Source organism: Betta splendens, chromosome 15 (assembly GCF_900634795.4).
Source record: "Betta splendens chromosome 15, fBetSpl5.4, whole genome shotgun sequence".
NCBI classification, from domain to species: Eukaryota; Metazoa; Chordata; class Actinopteri; order Anabantiformes; family Osphronemidae; genus Betta; species Betta splendens.
This window is the reverse complement of record NC_040895.2, coordinates 8,850,870-8,864,962: the sequence shown is the minus strand read 5'-3', so window position 1 is coordinate 8,864,962 and position 14,093 is coordinate 8,850,870. Positions and strand designations below refer to the sequence as shown.

The 14,093-nt window shown below is 49.1% G+C and overlaps 1 protein-coding gene across 4 annotated transcripts in view; it reads right to left on the bottom strand.

The window, feature by feature from the left end:
• Positions 1-7,965, bottom strand: part of unc5b (unc-5 netrin receptor B) — a 38,510-nt gene extending 30,545 nt beyond the window's left edge. For all 4 annotated transcript variants that reach the window (XM_029175305.3, XM_029175306.3, XM_029175307.3 and 1 more), the window contains exon 1: positions 7,157-7,965. In XM_029175305.3, coding sequence (XP_029031138.1) covers positions 7,157-7,244 — 88 coding nt within the window. In that variant the 5' untranslated portion in view covers positions 7,245-7,965. The remainder of the gene's footprint in view (positions 1-7,156) is intronic.
• Positions 7,966-14,093: the final 6,128 nt, after the last annotated feature.

The following is a 14,093-nucleotide window of genomic DNA, read 5'->3' as shown; positions in this document are numbered from 1 at the left end:
CACTAGTGCGATTACACCAAACATGCGCCCCCCCCCCCCTCCCCTGCTGCTCTCGAACGCAGGAAACAACACAAACCACGCGAGGAATGCTTCAATAAAAACGACATTATTCTATAAAGCGTTATATATAAAAACATCAGCGAGGGCAAAAACAAAAAAAGTGGCTCCGCTTCCACGGAAACCAATCAAGCAAAAAACTTCAAGCTCACGTCTATCTGCGATCAATAACCATCTATATGGCTTTTATTTTCTAGTCTGAGGCGCCTTCTCTACATTCTGTGCCTACACACACACACGGACACGCACACGCACACGCACACACACACGCGCGCGTCTTGTTGCTGAGAGGATTGGAGACAAGTGAAGCTGAGCAGCAGCGGCGGCAGAGTCAGAGCAGAGACACCCAGAGTTAATGAACCCTCACCAGTCAGCATGGCTGTCCATCTGCTTTCATAATCCCTATAAACAGCATGCCAGGGGTGCTGTCCAACCAGCCACACACACACACACACACACACACACACACACACACACACACACACACACACACACACACACACACACGTAAAGGACGAGGGGTGGACATTGGCTGTACGTGTGTGTAACTTGGGGTGTTATGGGAGGGGGAGGGAGGGTGGGTGCTGATGTGTCCATTTTAAAGCCCCGTGCGCCTCGGCTCAGCTCACCAGCTAATCTAAGTGGAGCGGCGAGGAGAGGTGAGCGTGAGGTCGGCGGCTGAGCCCATCTGGTCAGCAGCAGGTAAGAGGCTTGAAACACACATCCGCTGACACGCTGGGTGTGTGTGTGCGCGGGCTCATACACTTAAATCTAGCCTTAATTATAAGCAGGTACATCTGCCACGTTAGAGCGGAGCACACGCGCTCGCCCGCGGGCCGTCCTGCTTCTTCACTGTTCAAAACGACCCCTAACTCTTCGGTGGCCGGCGCCTGGTTTCGTGTTGTAGCGTAGACAGCCTGCACCTGCTTCACTGAAGGCACCAGGAGGGCAAACCAGGACCCCCCCCTCCCCACCCACCCACCTCATGTAATCAGACCGGTTGTGGACGAGAGCGGTGCACTGATTGAGACTGGCACCGTGACCCCAGCGTGACCCATGCAAAACAGGCAGTAATACTTAAGTAACATGGCTGGACTCCCATCCCATCATAGCACACACACCAAACACACCAACCGAGCCAAGACGAGGCTGTCAGCCCTTGATTAAGACCCGCATCCAAGGCAAGAACAGGATCTGCACTGTGTGTTTGGAGGCTCCCAGTCAAAGCCTCTGGAGGAGAAATAAGAACTAAGTCCTGGGGTTGAAGACGGGCGGAGGAATTAAAGAGTGGATGAATGCAGATCTCATTCTTTCGCTCTTCCCGTCGCTGCGGTTGTGATCCAAGAGAGTCTAAGTAGAAACGGGGATTATTGCCCCCGCTGTGCGTGTTTGTATGTGTCCGCATATGTTTTCGTGATGAATCTAGATACGGCGGCGGCTCAATCTGTGGAGCTCAGGACCGAAACGAGGGGAGGAAAAAGGGGGACGGCGGCCGGGGGGGGGGGGGGGCGACAGGCAAAAGCAATGAGCTCAGGAAATAAACAGGGCTTTCACCGCGTAACAGTCGCCAGATTAAATAACACACGGACGCGCGGCCGGGAATGGAGCCTCACCGCGCATCGCTCGGCTGCGTTCGAAACACACAGGGCTTGGAAAGTTTATTAGAGGAGGTGCGAACGTCCCGCTGATGAGGCCGCTTCCGCTCCCGCCCGACCGGAGGGACGCGTCTCTCCCGGGGGGTCCGCGTGTCATTCCCCTGCTTTCGACACACCAGCTGCTCAGTGTGTTAAGAGCCCCATCCCACCCCACGGCGGCACCCGCATCCGCTTACACACCCCCGGCGTGACAAAGCGCCGCCGACTCCCCTCCCTTACCTACCGCGACCCCCCCCCCACACACACACACACATTCATAAGTAGCCTGAGGGCAGATGGGACCCTAATAAGCATTACACTCAGAGAAAGGGGATTCTTCACGGTGCCTTCTGAAGAGCAATTTCCAAACTCTGCCAGGGAGCAGGCTGGGAAAAAGACATGATGGAGTGAGCGAGATACGGATGACAGAGGTTGGTATGTGTGAGACGATAAAGCTATAAATACGCCTGATGAGGCTATCAAGAGATTGAGGGAAGAGGAAGCGGAAATGGGGGCGAGCGAAGGCAATTTATGGGGGCGGGTGTGTGTGTGTGGGGGGGGGGCCAGATTCATCAGGTCTCAGTCAGAAAAAGGTAGCACACGTCGAGCGGAGCCTCCCTCTAGTTAGCCGAGCCCACATGACACACTCGCACACAAACAGACACAAACACCAGCTTTAACAGATTGGCTTAGGTCTAAGCTCTGAGCCCACTTGGCTCGGCTGCGATTTCAAGACAAAAAGCCTCCGCTAAGAAGATGAGGGACTGTACGCGGCCTTGAAAAGATGCTCCCTTTACATAAAGCCGCATGCACAGCCGATGGAGCGCTGACCCCGCCGCCGATACGTGGACCTCAGCGCAGCCGCTGCTGCCGAGTGTGCGTGTCTATCTTGGTGTGGGGGGGTTATTCAGGATCTGGCCTGACCCCCTGTAGTGAATCTTGATCCTATTGGTCACGATTCTCAGCGCGCTGCTGTGATCCTAAATGAGAATTCCTTCACTCGCTCCGTCGCTCCTCCCCAGCGACCCAGCAGGTTCCTCCAGCGCCAGGAGCAGAAATGCCACCTCGACATCACAGGATGTGGCATCGTTTTGCATATGTGTGTGTGTGTGTGTGTGTGTGTGTGTAGTGACCTTTTGATGTCAGGTGCGACTGAGCCTGTCTGTGTGAGAAGAACTGAGCTTCAGCAGGCAGGTGTAAAGTTTCCCTGTGCATAAGTGGTTATGCAACACACACACATGGAGGCTGTTAAATTTGTAAGTGTGTGTGTGTGTGTGTGTGTGTGTGTGTGTGTGTGTGTGTGTGTGTGTGTGTGTGTGTGTGTGTTCTTTCCCCCTTCACCCCACACAAAGAGGCAGAAAAAGCTCATTGCGGTCTCCTATTCATCCGAGGCACAATGGACCCCCACAGAGGTTTTCTTCCTGCCGCCCTGTCGGCCCCACCCATCTCTCCCTGCAGGCCAGCATGCAGGGCAGGGGTGCCCCGTCACGCCGGCCCGGCAGAAACTTCAGCTCCCATCTGCTCCAGAAACTCTCTCCCTCCTCCACCCGGTCCCATCCTCCATCCATCCCCCTCTTCCGCTCCATTCCCAACATTTTGTATTCCACTGAAGACCTGTGCTGCTCAGCTCTCATTTTATTTAGACGCATCCTCCCTCAGTCAGCATAAGGAACATTTACTGATTACTATTTAAAAGCCGGTTTGACCTTGGGATAAACAAGTTCGTCAACTAGCATGAGGGGGGGTTTAAACTGGATTCAATTAAAAAAACATCCTCACATTTCATTGCAGCTTAAGAGGCCGGCGCCCTGATAGAAAAGACCAGTTAGTGTGAGATAAAACGGCCACTTTTACTAGAATCCAAGAAGGCATTACATCAAATATTTACAAAGCTTCACTTGACAACGCTTGTGCACAGCATGCTTTTTAAATAGCGTACTATCTGAATGCGCTGGCAGGCGGCGCGGTATTGATTAACCCATTATTACCCCAGATCCTAAATGCGCTGAGAACACATTGTGTTTGCGGAAGAAATGGCCGGCGCTTAAAACCAAATTCATCTCAACGCCGCCGGTCTCTTTTCTCCGGGTAATTCCTCCTTCCCGTCCCTCCGCTCGGCCCCCTCCTTCATTTACCTTGCTGTCTTGCCCTCCTACAGAGCCCTTTGCTGCAGATTTATGGCCCGGCCTTACATGCACAGTATTGGTAAAGCATTAAATATGTCTGCTCTTAATACTGTGAGCTCTCTCCATCGATAAGAGCCTTAATAAAAACATCCCCCTGGTGGATTTGTGTGTCTCTCTTTCACTTCCCACCCTCCAGCTCCCTCCCGCAGCCAAATCCTTCTGCTGTAACCACAGCTCCTCGTGCTGCTTTGCTTAGCTCTAACCTGGTCCCGCTGCACATCACTCGTCTTTCCCACCTACCTCTCCCCCTACTCACCGCCTCGTTCTCTGGCCTGTGCCAGAGGTTTAATGATGCTTGAATGCCACTGCTGTGGAGTTTTCTTCTTTGCTCTTTTCTCATAAAGGATATTTAAAAGCCGTGCCCTGAGATCAATCTATCTCAATGTGTCTCACACAAATTCATTTCTCTTCCATCTCCTCTTTCTGTCCCCCCCCCCTCTTGAGCTTCAGATGGATAGTATTACCCTGTGTAACCTCTCTCCTTGTTTCGTTCACACGCTTCCTCTCCAACATCTCCCGGCTGGAACTGGCACACTTGTTCAGACTGACACTCTTTTATCTGCTTTATAAATGTCTACCGGTTGCCTGAAATCCTTCACTACCCTGCAACCATCGCGCCGGTTACGAAGTGAGAGCAGAGCAGCTGCTCGCCTCCTACTTCTTTCTCCTTTGCTGTCTCTAATGTCAAGAATTCGAGCATCATAAGCACATTTTAAATATTAACAAAGACCACTCTGCACATATGAATAATACAGAAGAGAGGGCAATGACTGGCCAGTGATCCCATCCCCTGCTGCCTGATGGTCATAAAACTAATGCACTGCTCCGGGACAGAATGTGACCTGGTCTGGTCTGGCAGCAGGACTCGCCTGACGAACTAGTCTGGCCTATGGCCTGGTCCAGAAAGAGCTGTCTGTCTGTTTATTTATCACGGTGCCCAACCACCTGTCCAAATCTCTGCAGATGCAACAGCCTGGCAGCATTTTTTGTTATGACTACATGTTTCAAAGACACTTTAATCTAATCTGACATCTCAATCTGTTGAGCGTCTTTGAAGCCAAATCTACTCTGGTGTTTGTTTGAGGTTAGCCACGTTGTCATGTTCCCGTCTCTTCATGCGCTGGAAAATTTCTACTTAGACTGTCAGAAAATCGCTCCACTCTTTTGACCAGCCTGCAAAACAAGTGATCATACATTATTGAGGAACGCAAGTGTTCTTGGAGCCTCTTGTCTGGTTTTTACAAGCAAAAGGGATCCCACACGTAATACAAATGAGACCGCCGCCATTCAAGCATCCTTCTATGGGAGTGTCTGACATGCTACGCTCCCTAACTTCGAACACAACCCTTTCACCATCCTCACTCTCGCCTTCCTCCTGTCTTGAACCCCCCCCCTTGCATCTAGACACACACCCCCGGTCGTCTCCATCTCGATGTGTCACAAACAGTGATTAAACACGCGGATGCTGTATGTCGATTTTCTAATTCAAATGAAGCCATTAATAATGACACGCGGAGGAGCAGGCAGTGGACAGCAGGACAGTTATTCCAGACAAGTGTTCCTGGCAGTCCGGGTAATTAATGTGTATGTCAACACAAAAAGAGAGGCAACACAGCAGAAGTGTGAGCTCAGCACATCAACAACACAGGCAGAGAGCGAGACAGGGGGGATTTGAGAGCGGTGGAGGAAAGGTATACGCACAATGGGAAGGAAGATAAACGCAATATGTCTGCCCTATCATGCCGCCCCCTAAATATATCTCCTCCTGCTTCTGTTACAGACACAAACTTTACTGGGGCACACAGAGCTATTGTGCTCCACTGCCCCCCTCCTCTTGGCACCGCTCCCTTCGCAGGACCCCGCCGCAATCCTCAACTGTTCATATCAACATTTCTCATTTCTCATGCAAGGATTTCAGAATGGTCCACAATTTTAATAAACGTAAGCTGCTTTTCTGCTCCGCCTGTTCAGGGAATAACACACACACACACACACACACACACGCGCACACACACACACACACACACACACACACACACACACACACACACACACACACACACACACACACACACACACACACACACACAAGGACCTTGGGAGGTATGGCGGGGGCACTTATTCACATTCAAAGGAATGGGCCCAGACATGGACAGACAGTCAGAGTGTCCTCCAAAAGATTACTGCTATCATTAAGTCAAAAATGGACTTCTCCACCACAGGGTCAGATTTATTCCTTTAAGTGCTCTCTAAGAAAAAGCCTGTAGGTGCTGACTGCACTGTTGTGCACTTTGTTCTTGATTCTACTGTAAACAGGCTTAATCCAAAATCCTCAAACCCCTCAGATTCCTGCCTATTTCGGTCTAATCTCACAAAGGGAAGGGAGGAAAATGTCCGTGTTTGCCCACGACCGTGCAACACTGAGGGAAATCGTGCATCCAATACTGGAAATGGGCAGGATCACCTTGGCGTCCAGGTCCCGTCCCATTAGCTCAACAAATGGAAGTGACTTGGCCTGTGTGCCAAGTGATTTCATCTCCATGAGAGCTGTCTGCCGCCTTTGATGGCATTAACACTGGGCAACTCGCTGATAAAAGTCTGCTCTTCCCTGATCAAAGCCCGCTATGTTCAGACTGCGATCCTGTGTCTAATAAAATAATGATTAAAAAGCTATAAATGCTTTATGATCTGCTGAGTGAGTTCTGAATTTCAAAAACAACGTGTACAGCCAAGCTTAAAACAAGTGTCACTAAATTTAGGCGCTGTGGCTCAATGTGAAGAAAAAAAAAATTTGAAACGAATCTCTTTTCCCTGAAGCGCTTCAAGTGCGCTGTCTTGCTTTTCGCAAGGCAGCGCCTTTTCTTTTTGGAGAGGCCAAGAAGACATGGAGCAAAACCTTAATTACTCCCCGCGCACCGGGGGAGTTTGATTTTTCCGCTCCAAGTAGAAAAGAGAGCTGTGAGCTCGGGTCTGCTGTCGGTCTGAACACTCTGCTGTGGGTGAAAAAGTGCTTGTCAGCAGCCGTCCCGGACCCCCGCACGGCGAGGGAGCCTGGACTGTAATGTAAATTCCCACGGACCAAATATTACGGTCCGAACGGAACCGGAGTTTGGACAGCGTCAGCAAACAAACTAAGATGTTTTGTCGTTATCCAGCCAAAACAAACAAACAAACAAACAAACAAACAAACAAACAAGCGTGTGCGCACGTGCGTGTTTATAAACAGCATTTCTTGTGTTAATGCAAATTGAAAAACTCATAATTAGTTTCAGAACTCACCGATTTCCGACGCGACGCGTTCCACGCACAGGAGGAGCAGAACCAGAGTGAGCAGCCCTTGGTCACGAACCACCCGAACGGGGAGCATCTTTTCCGGCTACGCTGTCGCAAAACGTCCCGGTTCGTCCACACAGCGTAGCCTGCGCTGCTCTCGCCGCACCAAGTCGTTCTGCCACAGAGTCTCTACCCCGGAGAAGAGGAGCGCAACGCCAGCGAGTCTAGCGGTTGACGAGCGACGCCGCTGGTTTGGTTGATGGTGAGTCTGGACTGTGGACGCGAAAAGACCACAGCGCTCAAAGCGCATCCATGTCCCAGCAGCTTGCGTTGGATCGGACTGAATGGGTGTAAAATCCCTCCGTAGTCAAAGTTTGAAGAGCTCCGTCGTTATCACGCCCTGTGAATTCACTCAAAGTCAGGACTATTCCTGGTGGGTTTCATTTTACGCTCCTCTGGAAACCCGAGTGTCCAAAAAAAAAAGTCACCAAAAAGTTTGACGCATCCCCGCGCGGAGCACCGGACGGACGCGTTCAACTGGTCGAGCGTCCGACTCCCAGCGGAGAGAAACTTGGTTTGCGACCTCACGAGACGAGGACCACAGGGTGATGCTCGCCTCGGACGGGACTCCCGGGCGTGTTCTGGACCCCCCCGTGGGCGTCTCGCCTCGTCCCCCCTTCTCTGCAGGGTGTAAACAAGGACACGGGGCTCGACGCGGACCACAATGCCAGCCTCAGGACTACCAGCCCACGCCTGGCCAATCACACACCATCCTCCTCCTCCTCTCGGAGTGAAGGCAGCGCGAGTGAAGGTAAACTAGTAGCAGGCGAGGAGGAAATAGGCGGGTGGGGAGAGACGGAAAACCCGGAGCCTGGAGCGCACAGCAGCGGATTCAGCAGGCAGAGCGGAGTTTCTATCTATGTGTGCAAGATCTATGTATGTATGTATGTATGTATGTATGTATGTATGTATGTATGTATGTATGTATCTATCTATCTATCTATCTATCTATCTATCTATCTATCTATCTATCTATCTATCTATCTATCTATCTATCTATCTATCTATCATACTTTATGTTCTGTACTTGTGAAAAAAGTGTTCTTCCTCAGACCTGCTTGTGAACTGTCACTCCGTCCTTTCCCTCTACTCTGGGTCCTATTTTTCTACCAGTGGCCACAAGAGAGCACCCTTTCATTAATGAGCGTCTCACCTTTGGGACCGGGAACGAACTGGATCCTCCGCAGCAATCTTCATTATGGTGCCGGCTTCCTGTACGACTGGATGGGGATGATGGTGCCTGACTCGCGAGTGACGCCACGGGGGCCGCGATGAAGAGCTCAGTGTGGCTTTGGAAGGTCGGTGCTCTAATGATACTGCTTTTCACCGTATACGTACAGCTGGAGACTTCAGCTGCAAGTAGGAAGTTCATTTTAATCGCTGTCATTGAATATATGGATCTTAGTGCGCAGTTTGTTTCTTTACATGACCCTCCTTAGTACTCAGTCAATAGTCAATAGATGCTTTAGTTTATTAAAAACCCATTAGTTTGTGAGCATCACATATGCTCCCATGAGATGTCCAACAACAAATATGTATAATAGATTGCACTAGCAAGACATATGTCCACTAATATATGTGAAATAAAATAATCATCACACACACGTCGACATGATGGTTTAATAAGATGTGAAAATTATGTAAGTGATAAATTTAAAAACCTGAGCGGTTTTCAACTGGCATGTTTGAGTTCCTCCACCATCACCAAAGCTGTGAATAAAGGCAGTGATGTCCCCCAGTAAAGCGCTGCTGACTCTGAGAATCCAAGCCAAGGAGAACTGGAGCAGTTCTTGAAACTTAATGTTGGGTCTCTCTTTAATTTGTCACCCATCTGCTATATAATGTGGCGATAAAGAGCATAAAACAGGCATTTATTTCTATGAAAATGTCACAGATTATTACCTCCTGTCTTTCTCCAACAGCAGTCTCCGTGGGCAGTATCACCCTCACGCTGGGTTTATCGCTCGGTGCCTCTGTTGCTGAGTCACCTTAATGGTCAGCGAGGGGAGAGGTTTAGCCTTGCGTGACTTGCACCTTAACACCGAGGTGTAAAACGCTTGCAATTAAATAAGAATAAAAGGGAGTGAATCCCGGAGCGTTTGAACGCGTGCACGCCTCTGAGCTGCAGCGAGGCCCTTTTTTAAGACGCAACACAACTCAAAGGTCGTAATCCATCCGGACAGGTGATGACTCCCGCCGCCCCCTTCCCCCGGTGACGAGCAGCCCAGAGCGCGCCCGGCCTCGGGTCTTTACTTATTTATCTTCGGAGGCCTTGACTGTGACTAGTGAGGGAGCGGGAGCGCGGCAGCGCGGCGGAGACGGTGGGAGCGGGAGAGGTTATGCGTGAAATGAAGTTCGCAGGTTGCGCTTGAGACAGATTTGCCTCGCGGAGCTGCAAATTCGCTTTGTGTTTACATGCCTGTGCATGCCGTGGTTCCTGATTGTGTTTCTGTGTTATTACATTACGCTACACTCACTACACAGTATAGTCATGGCGTCATCTGCACTGCACTGTGGAGTGCTGAGCTCGGACGACTGGCGCTGGTGACACATCCCCCTCCCTGAGGTCAGGCAGCAGGCGATGGCGGCGTTGAACCTGGCCAAAGTTATCAGTTTGCTCTGCCCTTTGCCGAGACTAATTGAAGATACAAGTCAAGGGCGCCCAGTGGAAAGCTGGAGGACAGGGGAGCCGTAATGGAGTGGGATGGAGCTCATATGCAGCGCCGCGTACAGAGGAAGCGACGGTGAAAAGGCCGGGCCTATTATTGCGGCATAATAGGTTACCCGCTGAAGAATGTTTGGCACCGCTGGCTCTCCGTTGCTTTGTGTTGCAGGTTCCACATAAAAAGGATCAAGCTGCCTATCTCTGTAAAACAGGGAGCTTCTAAAAATAGGAGACGTGCTCTAGAAGTTTCCTTGGAGATAATTGAATATTATTTTCAGGAATGATTAAGTTGACCTACTGTATCCAGCAGACTAATTATTTCTTGCAGGCCAGAGGAGAACTTGTTTAATAGATTTTGGTAGCAGTGAATAAGGCACAATAAAGCAACCCATGTACAGACTTTCTGCTGACCAAGAAAGCATCATTTATGGAAAAAAAGGCAATAATACCGTCATTATAGTTCGTCTCGGGGGCTGATCACAGCGTCGGGCCGTGTTCTCACACTGGTGTCCTCTGTCGGTTTCTTTGGAATGTGTTTAGAGCTTGGGGTCATCCAAACCACACAGAAAATCCCCTTATTCTCTTTCTGTTTTCATAAGCTAAGCAAAGCATTTGTTTTATGTGCCAAGCGCCTCCAAAATCTCCCTCCGCCACAATGCAGCGATAGAGGAGCCTGAAATATCCAGTCGTTAGTGACAGTCAACAGCAGCGTGTTGTTTTCAGAAGGATCGTCTTTGTCACTATGGTGAAAAGTCACTATTTATATACTGTGTAAAATACCATTAATATACTTCTACTGTAGAATACAAAACACTGTAAATAACTGTAATATACTATTCAAAAGATATTCACACTCCTGTCCTGCTTTAAGGATGCCTTGCTGAACTAGCCAGTGTCCAGCTCTGTGTGTGTGTGTGTGTGTGTGTGTGTGTGTGTGTGTGTGTGTGTGTGTGTGTGTGTGTGTCTGTCCCTGCCAGTGCTCGCTGACTTCACCTGTCCTCCACCGCTGTAATCCCTGGGTAGACCTGAGCCACCGGGCTTCGGGGCTTTTAGCAGATTGCATGTGTTAGACTTAGGGCAATTACACTGATTGTTGCCCTAGAAACTCGACTCTCCTTCTGTTTCTGCGAGGGAAAAAACTGCCAAAGTTAAAATGTTATTAAAAGCAACAGAACAATGTGTGAAATGAAAAAAAAAAGCAAACAGTCCTCACGCTGCTTTTAATATACAGACAATGCTGCTACGACAAACAAATTTTCATATACAGAACAAAAAGGTCAGTTCTATAGTTTCTTACTCATTAAAAACTTTGTTGAAAAGTTTTTTTAGACGTAGAACTGGTTAAATGCGGATCTAATATAAAAATAAGAACATAAGTAAAGACTCCTCCTCAAACATCACGTTGTATTTGATATGATTGCTGTGCTGGATTTACACCTTATTGGCTGATATTCAGAAATGCTCATTTCATTCCCTAATGGCTTTAATCAGAGCTCTCCTCTCGATGTCCCACGCAGACAAACACACTTGTGCTAGATACTTGGTCGAGTGTGTTGAAAGAAAGGCCCCTGGGAGACGACGGCGGCTTCATATCTTCACTTTGTTGGGATAAGTGATATGCTCTAACTGAAAAGTGAGGGATGCACGTTGAGAAGGCTCATTAGAAGACGAAACCCAGCTGGATCTCGTCATCCACAGATGACATCCGCTGCGCACGCCTGTGATTTTGCACATTTTATCTGTCACATAGAGACGTGCACACACAAACACACCAAAAAAAAAAGGGGGGGGGGGGGGGGGGGGGGGGAGAAAACACTTGTTGAGCGCTTGCGACGCTGTTTATGCGGCGCGAGTGGCTGGAGACTGGGAGACGAGCGTAAGTGGAAGTGTTGTCGCGAGGTGCAGCGTCTTGGAGGCGCGGCGAAGAGCGGGTGGGAACACTAATTAAACACAGCAGCTGCTGGAGGTAAAGACACTGGCAGCTACTGGGTTGACAATCAAATCATCTGCTATGATGATCCACGATGCTGCCGTCCTTTTGTTTCACTCTAAATCCGTTTCTCCTGCCGGATCACGGGGATGTAAACGCATCCTGTGCCCTGAACGCAGCCTCCGGCGCCGCTCACGTGTGGGAGACGCCCTCCCACCCGGGGCCTTCGCCAGTAATGTCTCCGTTTATTAGCCCTGATATGAACTATAAACCCAAATTTTGTTTACGATGAGGGGCGTCGGGGCATTGTTGAGTGATGATATTTCATGAGGGGAACATTATGTACACTTCATAATATTGGCGGCTCAGCACATTTGCCATGCTAGTTGAGCACAGGCTTGTTTTTTTATGGTAGCGCGGGGCTTTAGGACAATGTAAGTCAGGGTTTCATCTGTGAGAGCAACATTATAGCTTAATTTTGGTGCGCGTGTGTGTTTATGCAGCTAGATTAATGACTACTGGCGGAGGAAGCGCCACAGACTAGCGTTTTACACAAACAACTTCCAGTTTTGTGACGATACAGGGAAACGCCTCCGGGTGGAAACATGACTTTTCCTGTCCTCTGTTACTCCCTCCATCCCTCCCTCTCTTAATCATCCATTGCTCCTGTTCACCTGTGCCACCTCACTAATGATTGCTCAGTGGCTGTGAGTCGACCATGCATCATTTACCAGGAGCCGGAGAGGGGGAGAGAGAGGGGCGAGGAGAGGGGAGGCAGGGGGGAGGAAGGAAACGCTTCATTCATGCCGCTGCTCAAAAGGGAACAGCCGCGATGCCCGGGCATCGCAATCGAGAATAATGAGAGAGGAGTTGATGGAGGTGTGGACGCGGGAAGAAAAGCTACGCTGGTGTAAAGGGAGAAGGTGAGAATAGGCTGGAGGGGAGCAGGAGGCCCGTTTTATTAATCGCAGCCTTGATCTGGTGGGCAACACTGACAGATCTGTATGGAAACACCACCGCCGCTCTCCTGCCTACAACGCAGGGGCTGAACTTTAACCTGGAAACACACATACGTCTGCCATCACTTACAGACACGGAGCAAACGCACTTAGCATGCTACGCTAAGCCTTGCTTTGCATGCGCTTAGAGTCACAAAAATGCTTGCTAATGTGTGAAATTGAAATGAAAATGATTTGCTTTCTCTGACACTTTGAAGTGGTTTTCAGTAGCTGCACAAAGCTGTGTTTTACACTTTTGCTCCAAAAAAAAAAAGAATAAGAAATGGAGTTTTGCACCAGATGTTTGATGGATCGTGGGGTTCCTTCAGCGCCACACAGTAGCATCATCAGTATCAGTTAAAGGACTTAATATTAGGATTTACTTTTCCAGCCACGGAGAAAGTCAATAAGAGCCGCGTGACAGTTCCTCCACATTCTTCACACAAGCTGAATGGACGGCCAATCAGGTTGATAATAATAGGATCGGATTTCTGCAGCGAGACGATGGGCAACACAGGAGCTGACCCCACAGTACAGTCAGCCAGCGGTCACCTTATTAGCCTATAAAAAGCTCAGGAGTGGGCGTGCTTTGTTTGCCTGGACATGGTCTCCCATCATACCAATATCACCTCATTTCTGGAGGTGGGACCCAGAGCTGGCAGGGACAGGGCGACTGGGAGAGAGGCAACGGGAGGAGGAGGGAAAACAGGATGAGGGGGAATTGTGCTTCTCTGCTGCTCAACAACAGCGTGCAGCATCTCTGATGAATATGATTGCCCTTGATAATAATAACACACACCATGCTTATTATTAAATAAAATGGAATATGGATTTCATAGCTTTTAATAGAAGTTCTCTATGCACTCTGAACACAGTGCCCTTTCCACAAACCTGTAATTAGGAATAATCAATTTATTGGCAGTGGTAACCAGAGGCTAGAATGACTTCTCTCTGTTTTTCCTCTTTGACCTTTTTGTCCTGGCAGTTGAGATGGGTTTTTTTTTCAAGGGATGCAAATACTTTGGTGGCCACTAGTCAAATTGATGCAAAAGAGTCATCTGGAGGTTGGAGGTACTCTGCATGAAATAAGGTCATTTTGTTATCATGATGATTTTGGCACGTTTTTAAAGCTGTTAATGAGGCCGGTCCGTTGCATTCGCTGTAGAGCTTTTACTTGTTAAAGCAGCAACCGTGGACGCTTTTAAACAAAGGACTTGAACTACACTATGGAGGAAATTTATATATATATATATTTTTTATATATATATTAAAGCTAATAAAAGTTAGCTT